This window comes from Hippocampus comes, unplaced genomic scaffold, assembly GCF_001891065.2.
Source record: "Hippocampus comes isolate QL1 unplaced genomic scaffold, H_comes_QL1_v1.1 scaffold49, whole genome shotgun sequence".
Lineage (NCBI taxonomy): Eukaryota > Metazoa > Chordata > Actinopteri > Syngnathiformes > Syngnathidae > Hippocampus > Hippocampus comes.
Window position 1 is genome coordinate 432,893 of NW_017804830.1, and position 13,904 is coordinate 446,796.

General features: G+C 51.9%; 1 protein-coding gene across 1 annotated transcript in view; it reads left to right on the forward strand.

Moving 5' to 3' along the window:
• dlc (deltaC) overlaps window positions 1-11,633 on the forward strand; it is a 23,175-nt gene extending 11,542 nt beyond the window's left edge. Inside the window, exons 7-10 of the mRNA XM_019867963.1 lie at window positions 1-80; window positions 9,401-10,070; window positions 10,558-10,669; window positions 11,000-11,633. The exon at window positions 1-80 is cut by the window's left edge and continues 170 nt beyond it. Coding sequence (XP_019723522.1) covers window positions 1-80; window positions 9,401-10,070; window positions 10,558-10,669; window positions 11,000-11,005 — 868 coding nt within the window. The 3' untranslated portion in view covers window positions 11,006-11,633. The remainder of the gene's footprint in view (window positions 81-9,400; window positions 10,071-10,557; window positions 10,670-10,999) is intronic.
• The last annotated feature ends 2,271 nt before the right edge of the window (window positions 11,634-13,904 follow it).

Below are 13,904 nucleotides of genomic sequence, written 5' to 3' on the forward strand. Positions count from 1 at the left end.
CTGCCGATGCCCGCCCGGCTACGCCGGCTCCAACTGCGAGATGAAGGCCAACCGCTGCAGCAGCCATCCCTGCGCTAACGGTAACGAGCCCGAGCCCGAGCCCGAGCTAGGCTAACATTAGCTCTCAGAGTTGTTGTCGTTGCGGGACGGCGAAAAAAAGACGCCGGCGAGTCTTGTTGGCGTCCGTCACGACGCGAGTGTGCATTCCAGAGGGCCCGATTGCATTTTTGCGTTTTGCTCCCGAGTCCGGTCCGTGTTGAGCTGTCCGCCAATGCCGAGCCGACAGCGCGGCGACGCATTCCCAAGAAGAAAGAGATCGCAATGCTCTTGACTTCATTTCTTTTGAAATCAAGCTATCCCGTCGTAACTTTGCACGCGCCCGCAAGCTAGCGGCGATTGCGTGAAAAGGAAACACATTTGACTTCCGGAATGGCGGAAATCAGGCGATCGGCCCCGGTTTTTAAGTCCGGACGTGAAATTGTCTATGTGGCGCCGTGGAAAACGCTCGCCCTCGAGCCGATTGTTGGCTTGCGGCAAGGAAGGCGCGCTTCGCCGTTTGGATGAAGACAAACGGTCGACCGACAAACAGGGAGCGGGTCGAGCGAGTGGCCGATATGCGATGGCGGCGGTACGATAGGCGCAGACCGGATTGCCCGTTTGGAATCAAATAAAAAGCGGCCCGTTCCCTTCATTTGACCCAAATCACGACTGAATGTTTGCTGTCCCGCGTCAAGTTGAAAGAAAGAAAAAGGAAGGCAGAGAGCAACGCGGAGCCTCTGGCGTCTTCATCAAGTCACGGTCCGCCACGGCCGATTTTGGAGAAGAGCGCCGCCGGCTGAACTCGTGCCGTCCTTGCCCTTGCGCCGCCGGCATGCTTTTCTATGTTTGTTTGAGGCCACGGCCGAATTTGCACCGCAATCGACCGCACAAAAGGTCGAACGAGGCCAAAAGCGCTCGGGGGAGGAGGGTGACCAATCAGCGGCTCCGGGGCAAAACGCCACGCGGCCAAGGCTCGCGTCCAGCCCCTGCGCGGCTCGTCGTCGGCCTCACGTGCTCGGCTCTCAACTCTGCCCAGCGCAAACCGCGCCGACCGACGTACTTCCAGCGTGCCGTATTTTGGGTGCGGGCGCACGTGACATTTTGGACCCGGGGGCGGATTAAAGCTCATTAAAAAAATGGACGTTTTTTTAACGGCGCGCCATTAAAAAGCCACTGTCGAATTCTGAACCGAAATCACGGCGAGGCAATAATTATTGTTCGCCCCACCCCACCCCCCAAAAAAAAAAATGAAAGACTGCGTGATGAAACTGCTGGCCCAAGACGTACTTGAACATTTGTGTCCAAACAGTCTCATGGAAAATGGGAGCCTGGTGCACTCTTTTTGATCTTTTTCCACGTGTTGTTGCCGCTCTCGCTTCCGTTTGCAATCAAACAGCATGATCTTGTTTGGGGGGTTTGGGAGCGCGCATACGCCATCCAAACGCTTCGCTTTGGCATGTAGCTCGACTCGGGGAAGAGTAAATATTTCTGTCCGTGGAGATTCTCCGTTTTTTTTTTTTCTTGCTGCGACGAGCTCCCCAACCTTAAGCGCCACATTTTGTCAACAGGCTGTCGGCAAAGGAAATGACAGCCCCCTTACGTCTTTTTTCTTGGGGTGGGGGGGGAACGCTGTGATTCTTTTTTTTTTTCCTTCAGTTAACGCGGGTACTCCCTGTTCTTTGGGAGCGCCCCCCCCAGACGCGAGCTCCGACACTGGAAAAACCCCCAAAACAAAACGACGCGCCGGCTCAAATAAAAGTCAAGATCTAGTACGGTGCCACTTGGCCGACAATGACATGTCGGCACACGACGGTCAGGAAGACGGAGGCAAAGGGCGGATCGGTCGGCCGTCACGTCAGCTGCTGGTTGCCTGACACCAGTCGGTTTTGGACAGAAGAAAAGACAGTGGCGGCGGCGGCGGCGGCAGCGACCCAAACAAGAGCATGAAATGCTGGCGTTCGCCGATCGCTATCTCCCCACGGGTGCGCTCGGCTTCTTATCGTCCAATCTGCTAAACGTTCCCGCTTGACAAAGAACAAATAAGAAGAGCCGCCGCCGCCGCCGCCAGTTTTCATTCGCTCTACTTTGATTATTGGGATGCACTTTACTTTCATGATTGACTTTTTTTTTTTTTTTCATATTTGTTTCTGCTTTCATCCCTCGACTTTCATTCAGTCATGAAGTAGTCAGTCCCGACACAGTGGACCTCCACATTTTGCAGGCCCTGGCTCATTCAAATGACAACAACAACAAAAAAACAAGTGGGGGGCGGGGAGATCTGGTAAAAACAAATGGAGTAAATTAAAAAAAAAAAAATTATATCTCTCTCTCTCTCTCTATATATATATATACTGTATATATATATCTAGATCTATATCCATCTATCTATTGATCGATAGAGAGAGCGAGAGAGAGAGAGAGAGCAATATATCCATCTATATCCATTCATTCATTCATTTTCCGATCCGCTTTTCCCTCACAAGGGTAACGGGGGGTGCTGGAGCCTATCCCAGCCGTCATCGGGCAGTAGGCGGGGGACACCCTGAACAGAGACGAACCACCATCCGCACACTCACTCACACCTCGGGACAATTTAGAGTGTTCAATCAGCCTGCCGTGCATGTGGGTTTTTTTTTTGCAATGTGGGAGGAAACTGGAGTACCTGGGGGGTTTTTTTTGCAATGTGGGAGGAAACTGGAGTACCTGAAGAAAACCCACACAGGGAGGCCGCAGCGGGGATTGAACCCACAACCTGTGCACTGTGCGTGTGTGTGTGTGTGTGCGTGTGCATATCTCTCTCTCTCCCTCTCTCTCTCTCTGTATATTATATATGTAATCTATATTCGTGCTGTCAGTTTAACGCGTTATTATCAGCATTAATTGAAAACAATTTGAACTCGATTAATTTTTCTTTATCGCGAGATTAATGCAGAACCACATCACGGATGTTACGTTGCTCTAAAATAATCAAATGTGCTCCAAGTTTGAATAACTGCTCCAAGTGGAAAATGTTCATGTAAAATTCAAAGTGGAAATTGTTGTTTCAGTCAATATTTGCATTTTGCACAAAAAAAAAACAAACTGACGCACGATTCCATGTTGATGAGAGCATTAAAATGGGAAAAATTGGAGAAAAAGAAATCAAAGGAAATTTAGAATAGATAAAAATCTGTGATTAATTACGGCTAATTCTGAGTTAACTATGAAATTATACATTTGATCGCGATGAAATATTTTCATTGTTTGAGAGCAGAGAGAGAGAGAGAGAGAGAGAGAGATCTATCCGACTTTGAATGTGACGCCAAGGCCATCTCATGCCAAAGTCAATGGCAACATTTGGACTTTGTGCGCAATCTTTTTGGAGCCTTTCTCCGTGACACGTCGCATCAAAGTTGTTGTTGTCAATAAGTGAGCCTGAGCCTCGCGGCGCGGAAAGCGGGCTGGTGGAAACCCCGCATTATTCTCGGCAGCCCTGCTTCGGATGTCTTAAAAGCCTGAAAATGAACCGGAAAAGACCCGATCCCTTGTCTGAAGCGCTTCTCCTCACGAGGTGCGTGCGGGGGGCAATCAAAAATTTGACAAGACAGAAAAAGAGAGGACCGCGCAGCGACTTTGGTGGAAAATGCACCAGAAGTTGACATGGCCCTCGTGTCTTGAGATTCGCATCATTTAGCGATGACAGAAGGGCGCTTCAAATCACCGCGTGACGCACCGACGAGCGACAGGCTGGACCGGCCTGAAATCACGGCGGCGCGGTGACGACGGACCGGCCGGCCGGCCGGCCGGCCCCCGGCGAAGGACGAATGACGGACGAATTGGCCGCCGCTGCCGGCCGGGCAAGGACGGGACGTCGCCGTGTCCGGGCGGTCGAGCGGGTTCGCCGTTGACGCAAGCTTGGGCCGTTTGAATCTGGGCTCTTTTCTTTTGCTCTTGCCGGTGACGTCCGGTCAGAAATCCCACTGAAGAAGCTGCGCCGGGGATGTCCGGAAACGTGCGACGTCAATGGAGCGTATGAAGCGGAAACTCCCGAGCGAAAGGGTCCGATTTGCCGGGAAAACCGCAACGCGCTCTTTTCCTGAAATCATTGGGGCCGAGCGTGGGCCGGCATCCCCCACGTTCAGGCATCGGGTTGCCTTCTTGAGCTCCTTTCGCCACTTGGCAGGAATGCCGTCGGGCCTCGGCACTCTCGCTTGCTTATCTGCCGCAGTCGGGACGAGCCGTTCCGGTTGCCGGAGCTCGGCCGGCCTCCTTCTCCTTCTCCTTCTCCTTCTCCGGATGCTCTTCCGGTGAGTCCCCGCAAGAATCTGGCAAGGAAAAAAAACGTGACGCTTGTTTCCACGCCTTGAAAGCCGATTTTCCGAGGGAGTGAGTCGCAAAGCGCGTTTCTTTGCATTATTCCGTGCAAAACATTTCAGCAGACTGTGGCCTTGAGAAGTGGGAAAGATTTCAACAAGGTGCAAAGCAGCCACTTGACCCGGAGATGCTCAACTCACCGCAAGGGGCGCAAAAAAGTACCGTGTGCAAAATGTTGCAGTCCCGTGTGTGTCCGCGGGTACCAAAGCCTTCAAAGTCGGGGTCGACTCTTCCTCGTCAAGTCTCTGCTCTTCCAACCTGGATCCCCTTGTTGTTCCATCTTTTCGGTGATCTGGACGATGGCCGCTCGCCATCGATTTCATGTCATTCCTTCGGCTGACGCCCGGGTGTCTTGTTTCTCGCTCTGTCATGCTTCCAACGCTCCAACGGAAGCAGTTGGAGTTGAAGCGAAGGCGCCTTCGGAGCAGACGCGGAGGACGCGGCATCCTTTATCGGCGAGTTGACACCTCGTTGGAGCTTGCGCGACGCGACTTGGCTCCGCCCCTCGCGCGAGGCCACACTTTTGCTCTCCCGGAGCCGAGGATGATGGTCGGGGGATGTTTCCGGGGAAACGGGTCCCTTTGGTGAGAGACGTGCTAACCGGTCGACCCCCCCCAAGTAAAGGAGTGTGAGCGCAGATGGTTGTTGCCCTGCAACCGGTTCAGGGTGTCCCCCACCTAACGCCCCAAGACGGGTGGGAGAGGCTCCAGCACTTCCCGCGACCCTTGAGAGGATAAAGCCCATTGGAAAATGGATAGATATCGATCTAGATTGATATCAATCTCAATAGCGATCGAGATTGATATCTATCAAATAGCCAATGCGTTTTCTTTTCCTGCCTTCGTGAAGCGCCGAACATAACGTGTCTTTTTTTTCAATGCTGACTTGCTACGCTGATGTGTTTTGCCAGCTTTGTAGCTGACAAACAAGGAAGCTGCTGCAAATAAAACAAAATATGTGATGAGATCGTCAATATTCGACACACTCCCACTTCCGATTTTGCATCGGCGAAACATATTTGCTAGCCTCCAAAATGAAAGCACAGTGGTAAAAAAAAAGAAAACAACCCCCCCCCCCCAAAAAAAAAAGCGGAGTTGAATTTCCTCATTTTCTTTTGTCCAGCGGTTGCACATAATAAAGTCATCGCTATCCAGCCGCATTTTTCAATTCATCTGTTTAAGAAAAAACAAATAATCAATCTGGATTGAGATGACTTGATTTTGTACTGCCACGATGAATTGATTTTTTGACAACTAAATAATGATCAAAGTCATCGACGGCTACTTTGATCATGGATGCATCGTTTAGAGCAGGGGCGCCCAATACATCGATCGTAGCTTGCGGACTGGTCCCAAGTTGTCGATCGCGAGGAAAGTAGGGAGGTGGGGGGGGGGACAAAACCCAAACATTTGTGTGGCTGTGTGCAGATTACTAATATGGTCAATTTTTGTGTTTGTGCACGCTGCCCCCGTAGCATCCTATCAGTCTCCCTTTCCCAAAAAAGTATTTCAAAAATCCCAACAAATAAAAACAAAAAGCAGGCCTCCTTGAACCGACGGTGGCCCGTGACCTGCGTCGCCGCAAGTTGTTGGCGCTCAGCGGTCTCCAATCGCAGCTCGCCATCATGGCCGTTGCCATCTGGCTTTGTTTGTTCGGACGATTCTCATTGTTTCCTGTCGACAACTTCGACCACTTTTTCTTGTATTGTTTTTTTCCCCCCAAAAAGCCAGTCATTGGAGCGCGTCAGGCGCTCAGCTACTCACTGCTACCAGGAACAACCAAAGGGGGATTTGAACGATGAAAGTAGTATCGCGATTGTTTTGGGAGGCTAAGGCGCTCAGCTATTATGTCGGCAAACTTTGTGTTAACGAGGAAAGAAAGATGCTTTGAAATGAAATGGTCCCAACGTGTGTTTTAAAGATGCCCTAAACGAACACGCTTACGTTCAGTGAATGTGTTTTTCAAACGACTCGATTTTTAATGCCGAAAAATAGGACAGGTTTTTGACCACCCCTGCCCGAAGCTAACGCGTCAAGTCATTTGTGAAAGAGTTTTTGACGAATGACACGAAGGGTGAAACGAGTGCTCCAGTCATTGGAGGACCTTCATTTAAAGGGGAAAAAAGTGCTCTCGGAATTTTTCTTTCTGCCTGCGGGACCGACCGGTGCATTTGTTGCGCACCGTTGGGAAAACAAGTGAGTCGCGCCAAAAGTTGTTCATGCCGCGAATGACTCCGACAAAGGGGCGAGCCGCTCCCCTGCGCCTTTTCCATCTCTCCCGCGCGCGCCCGATTCAAACGATCAGATCATCGGCGAGCTCGGCGGAAGCCCGATATCGAACCCGTTTATTTGAATCGGGGAGGGATGGAAAACATGCGGGACGGCGGCCCTCCGAGACCGGAATTGAACACGCCTGCTCGAACAAGACGCCAACGCGGTGTGAAGGCCAACTTCAAAATCAAACTGACGTTGCTAAATAATACATGGCCGTCATCCTGAATCGATGTCCGGTTGCTAATTTTGGATGCTAGCCAAAAAAAAAAAAAAAAAACCTTTCATGAATTACGTCGACATTTTATTTAATACTTTTGCCAGAGTTAATGACTGGCGTCTAAGAGGGCCACACATGACACAGCGTCTATTTACGAACATCTCCTCATGCGAAATTTTCAAGTGACGAAACGCCTTAACAGGAAAATATTGCCTCTCGTTGCGAAAGAAATTTCAAGATAGGAAAGGTAAAAATACAGTATGGGCCGCTGATTCTGATTCTGATTTTGTGATTTTCTGTTTTGATGCATGACTGTATTTTCAATGATCGTAGCTTCATTGAAGTCATCGTTTTTTTTGGAGGCGGTCATGAACGCCTCTCGAGTCTGACGGAAGACGCGAAGGCACGGAGACGGACAAAGACGCACCTGTCGTTCCATCTAGCGGATGCATTGTACATGCGCCTTATAGTCCAGTGCGTGCAATATCTGAAAACAATGACAAAATAGGCCATTCATTGAAGGTGCGCCCTCATAATCCAGTGCGCCTTTTAGTGCGGAAAATACGGTACACAAAAACTCCATAAAACAACTCGTGGACTCATGAGCACACAGAGCACATGACTCCCAAGTCGGTAATCCAAACGTTTGCCGCCGATGGAAGCGCTTGTGCATGTGAAGATGTTCTGTGGACAATAATAATAAAAATGGAACCGTATGGAAGGTCATTCCCACCAGTAAAAAAAAATAATTCAATAAAGTTCCGGCAGGAAGCCCCAAAAAATTCAACAAAATCCTTTCCCCCTGCTGTCGAGAGGCTGAAATCGGAGGATTTGGACGATTTGACCTTGAACAATGGCTGTAATTGTCAAGAAATTGGATTTTTTTTTTTTTTTTTGTGGCTTAATTGACTAATTGTTGCAAATGTAGCATCCACCGATGTTCTGCGAGTGCTTCTGTGCGACGTTAGATGGCGAGAGTGCCTGCCAACTCTGTGTCCCCTCGTTGGAGAAAGCGCACTCGGGCACTCTTTTTTTTTTTGTTTGTTTGTTTTTTTTGTGGCACTCTGAATAACCAAACAGCACAATAGAACAGCATTCCGAGTCACCAATGAGTCAGAGTGAAGCTCGTATAGCGTCACTCCAAACGCACCCTAAAAATTGTTTTGGAAAGCTAAAATGCTAAGCTAATGGCTTTTGAAGGTTTTTTTTTTTCTTCCCAAGGCTAATGTGCTAACCATGTGTTCTAGATATGTTCAAGCTGGCCATCTTAAACTAGCGTGCTTTCAAGGTACTTTTGAAGCTAATGTGCTAAGCTACACTGCTTTCAAGACATGTTTGTTTGTTTGTTTGTTTGTTTGTTTTTTGAACCGAACATGTTTTGAAAGGGTTTTTGAGGACTGCTGTGCAAATTTAGCACGTTTTGAAAGGTACATTTTAAGGGACGCATTTGGATCTTAGCAGGTTTGCTACGGCTACTGTGCTAGCCGGACAAGTTTTGAATGTGTTTTTAAAGCTGCTTTTCAGGCAAAGGAGCTAAGCTCATGTGTCTTAGGGTTGTTTTAAAGCCTCATCTGCGAAGCTAATGTGGTTCTAATTTGCTTTTGTAGTCTACTGTGCTAAGCTAATGTGCGTTTGAAGGATGATGTGCTAAGCCAAAGTGTCCCTAATGTGTTTTGGAAGGCTGATGTGTTTTTTTGTTTTTTTGTTTAAAGGTGTGTTCCAAGGCTATTGTGCTTATGTCGGATATTTTGTTTGTGTTTTGAGTGTGGTTATGAAGGACACTGTGTGTTTTGAAGGTGTCCGAAAGGGCTCGATTCAAATTTTTTTCCAAGCTATTGTTTGACAACATGTGACCGTCACGTGCTTTGAAGGCATTTCTGAAGGCTACGGTTCGACGCAGATGTGTTGGTGAAGGTGGAGGTGCCGATTTTTGGGGAAAGCTGTTTGTTGGGGCAGCACGTTTTGAAGGTGTTTGCGAAAGCGGATGTGCACAAGCGGACGTGTTTTGAAGAGATTTGTCAAGGCTAATGTGCCCAATCGACATTTTGAGAAATGTTTGCGAAAACGAGTGCGTTACGTGTTTTGGAGATGTTCGCGTTGGGCAATGTGCTCCACAGACGTGCTTTGAAGGCGGGACTTTAGGTTAGGGAGTCAAGCTCATGTTGCTCACGGTGGTTTTTGAAGCCCGAGATGCTTTGAGAGGAGGTCAGAGGGCAAAGACAATTTGTTTGGCAGTTGCTTTTGACGATATTCTACTTTGTTTTCAAGGCAAACTTCTTCATGGTTTGAAGGTGTTAGCTCAAGCGAATGTGCCGCACAGGCGTGTTTCTGAACGCTAATGTGCTAAGTCAACATGATATTTATTCAGGCTAGCATCATAACGCTACTAACACGCTTCGATGGCGTCTGCGAAGGCTAACGTGCCGTGCCGACGTGTGTTGAAGCTATTGTTCTGGAGACTCCCGTGCTAAGCTAAGGTGTTTTGTTTTTTGGGGGGGGGGTGTGCTTTCCCACTTAGGTGGCGAGTGCGTGGACTCGGGCGCGGTGACGTGCCGCTGCCGCGCCGGTTTCGAGGGCGCTCGCTGCGAGACCAACGTGGACGACTGCGCCAGCAACCCTTGCCGCAACGCCGGCACGTGCGCCGACGGCGTGGCCGACTTCACGTGCACGTGCGCGCTGGGCTTCGCCGGCAAGGACTGCTCCTTGCGCTCCAGCCCCTGCGACCGCTTCCCGTGCCTCAACGGCGGCCGCTGCTTCGTCCACTTCTCGGGGCCCGTGTGCCAGTGCCCGCGGGGATTCATGGGGGAGCGCTGCGGGGAGGCGGCCGGACCCCCGCCGCCGCCGCCGCCGACCGGGGACGACGCCTTCCCCGCCGCGCTGGCCGCCGCCTGCGCCTTGGCCGGCGTGACCCTGAGCCTGCTGACGGCCGGCGCCGTCTTTGTCGCGCGGCAACTGCGACGGGGCAGGCGGCTGGCGGCGGCGGCGGTCAAGAACGACCTGGAGGCCGTCAACAACCGATCGGCGGCTAAGGAGAGCCTCCTCCTGCCCGGGGGCCGCATCAAAGTATCCAATAAGGACGCGGCGCTGGCCCGGCGCGGAGGCGACCGCGGGGGCGTCTTCAGAAACAAAATGGCCCTCGACTACAACCTGGCCAAGGAACCGAGCGGCGGCGACGACAAGTTGGACGGGTAAGCAAGCCCGCCCCTCGCTTGATGCCGCTGACCCCAAAAAGGTCCCTCCGGCGGAAAAAGCGGCGCCGCTTTTGCCGGGACGCTGTGGCGGCAGAAAGAGTTTCCGTTTCCGCCGCCGGCACAAATTCACCCGCGTGCCCGTCGAGCCGATGTTGAGCTGCTCGGTGGCGGCGATCCCCCAACAATTGAAAACAATTGGCCTTTCATTCGTCTTTTTTTGGGGGGGTGTCCTTTCCAGTTATCATGGAAAACGCATATTTCCATTCATCTGCATTTTTTAAGATGGGGGGAGGGTTCCAATTTGAGTTTTTTCCCTTTTTTGGACGTGGACCTTTGCGATCGGCTGATCGCGCTGAAGCAACCCCCCCCCCCCCCCCCGAGTATGCCGGCAAGAATACGCTTGATAGTCAGCGGTCGGCGTTGCGCAGTGTAACGCTTCGCCTGTGTTGTGTGTGCGTGCTCCGTTTGTGTGTGCGTCCTTTAGGATGAAGCGCGAGGCGGCGGCGGCGGCGGCGGCGAGTTTGCTGGCGGTCGTGGGCTCCCAGCCCGTCTCCGGCATCCCGGAGCAGATGCAGTGCTGCGTCTTTGCCACCGAGGTAACACACGCACACGCACCAACGCCAAACGGAGGCCGCGAAGGGCGAGCGCTCGAGTCACACTTTGGGCCTCCTTTTCTTTTTGTGTTTTGATGCAAAACTAACGTCACGTTTTTTGGGAAGGAGGGACAAAATGCCACGTTTTGTTTGTTTGTTTCAAAAGATTGTCATCCAAATGTGATTGTTGCAGAAGTAGGCCTATTTTTTTGCTCCCGGGACTTTCTGTTTTCGAAGGACCGACGCACACGTGCACACGTACACACTCGGATCACGTGAGTCACTGCCATCTTTTTGTTTTTTGTTTTTGTTTTATTTCCCAATTTGTCGCAGGTTTGACCTCCAGCCCATCAATGGATTTTTATTTGGAATCCCGCAGAACGGAAGAATATTTTTCCTTTTTCAAAATTTTTTATTCATCGCTGCAGCTCGGCAGACACGGAAAGCGGACATCCGTTGCGGCGTTATTTTCTTGCTATGATGATTCATATGATTGTGATCAGGTTTTTTTTTTTTTTTTGGGGTTGGTTTTTTTTTTTGTCTTTGGCGCGAAGCAAAGAAAAAGCGCGAGAGGAAGGACACCAAAGACTGAATGTTTGCGCATCTTTTGCACTTTTTTTCAATCGGCGTTGTTGTCGTCCGGCGCATCGGGATGACGAGAATCTCGCCAACCTGGACAGTCGGCGGCAAACGCCACAAAGCGGCGCGCTCGTGCCCGCGCCTTCCAAACTGTTTTGCGGCTACTTTGCCTTCGTCATCCTCCTTGTCATCTTCTTCCTCTTTTGATACCAAAAACTGCGCTGTGTGTGTGTGCGCGTGTGTGCGTGCGTGCGTGCGTGCTAATTTAAGACCACGCAATGCGTGTCGAGTTTTATTTAATTTGTCCAACCGCGACGTGTACATAGTTGCTATTTAACAAATGCGATGCGCATCTATTTTCCTAAATAAACGAGAAAAGCAAACTTGGCTCAAGTGGCGGGCGAGTGTCTCTTTCCTTTGACAAACGGCTTCCTGCTTTGCGAATGTTGACGGAGTCGACCGGCGGCTGGCGGCGGGGCCGTTTTGGGTCAGCGGCCGCGGAGGCGCTTTGCCGCCAGCTCGGTTTGCGCCCGCGCCGTTTTCTGGAAACGGCGCCGCGGGTGAGATGGCGTTCGCCGTGCCGAAAGTCGGTCGTTGGCGCTTTGACCTTTCTTTGCTTTTCCTCTGCCTTCTTCTTCTTCTTCTGAGCGTGGGAATGTTGTGCTCCGCGGTAAAGACGTGATGGACATCTCACACGTGAGGAGGAGGAAGTGCACATGAAAGGAGAACACACACACTCACACACACACACACACACACACGCACACACACACACACACACAGCCATAAAAGAGATGCTCAAGCAGCTGTCATCACTTCGTCACCCTCTGCAACCTTTAACCCACACCCAAACTTTTTCCCAGCTTGTCTGCTCACAGTCAAACGTGTGTGTGTGTGTGTGTGTGTGTGTGTGTGTGTGTGTGTGTGTGTGTGTGTGTGTGTGTGAGATTCTTGACTTCCATATGCGAACAGACAAATGTGTACGCTCATCTCCTTTTGTTGCCACGCTTCCGGTCTTTGTCTTGGCCTTGGTGTTTTGTTTTGTTTTTTTTCTTTTAGGCTTTTTTTCCCTTTTTTTTCCCCAGAGAATGTGAAATGGTCACGCGGTGACACTTTTCATCCCGAGCCGCTTCGTTGCCGGCCTCACATTAGCATCTCGAGTGTTAGCATGTTAGCATCGGAGCTCACCGCTCTCACAAGTCGGCCCGGATGCTCGCATGCCAAATAAGGGCATCGGCAAGCGGAGATCCCCTTCTTGGGATTCTTGCGATTGTTGCCGACGAGCGTCAGTTACGTCGCGAGTCGGTCATGACGCGACTTCACCCGCAGACACGGATCACCTTGGTGATTTCTCGCGACGACGGCACTTTGGTTCCGCGAAGCGCAACGTTTTTACTCGCTCGCCTCGAGAACGTTCCTGGAAAATGACAATGTCCCATGAGCGCTTTTTGGAGAAGGCCCGACGGCGACTCGGGTGCTCCCTGGACGGCTTCCGGTTGCTCTGCGCGGCGCTCTATCCAAGACAAACGACTTTGAAATCACTCCGGGCTTTGTGTTTGGCCCGAATGGTTTGACGAGGCAAGCCGCAAGCTCGCAATCCAACATTTGGCACATTGGGTTTCGTTTTGATGATGATGACTATGATTGACGACGCGAATTTTGGAGTTGTTTTGCTCGCGTCAAAAGGAGAGCGACGGCAAGCGCACGCCGGGCCTCGAGTCGACTTTGCTTCCTGCGCTGCCGCTTCTTGTGATTTTGTTTTTCTCCTGGCCCTCCTTCCTCCTCATTCCCGCCGGCTTCCTCTTTGCATCTGCCTCCCGCCGACCTTTGACCTCGGCCTCGGTGGGAACCGCGCGCGGGCCGAGAGCCGGCGTGACGGTCACGGGGGCAAAGCGCCGCCGCCGAGGCCGTGATGACAATAACAGAACGCCCCCGTCCGCACCTGCGGCCGCCGCCCCTCCCCCGCGTTCAGCCACACGCAGACCCACGCGCGCGCGCGACCACGTACTCGCGCGAGACTTCCAGACGTCATGGGGGGTGGCCGAGCGCAGGTCAAAGGTTATCGACGAGTCGCTTCCTGCCGGCGAGCGCTCAGCCGTGGCCAACATTCCTGCCGGCGCGCGTCGGCCCACTCAATGAAAACAACAACATGCCGTGCCAAAAGAAGGAGCACAAAAAAAAAAAGGCTGATGTCCCACCAACTTCTGACAAGAACGTTGGGGAAAACATGTGAAACCCGAACCCTCGTTTAAAGCCCTACCCAACCCACGTTTGAAACCCCGCCCCGAGTTTGACACTTCCTCGAAAACCCCTCCCCCGTGGCGCCCTCGGCCTTTGTTGAAAGCCCAAACCAGCAAGACGACTTCCAGTCGCCGGCCTTGGGGGAAATCCATCCAAATGACAAACGCCAGCGGGAGCCGTTAGCGTTAGCGTGGAGCCATCGTGTGACCAATCGAGTTCTCGCGTCGTGCCCGGAAGTGGGCTCGCCCCGGTCGCGCTCCGCCGCTTAGCCGGAATGTTCCGCGGGCGGTGCCAGCGCGGCGGGGTGCGTCACGCCGGTTGTCCTTATGACATCCCCGCCCCCGGCACCACCGGTGGAAAGTGGCTGGAAAATGGGTGCGGCGCGTGCGCGTACGCGCGCCTGTCGCCCTCTAGCGGC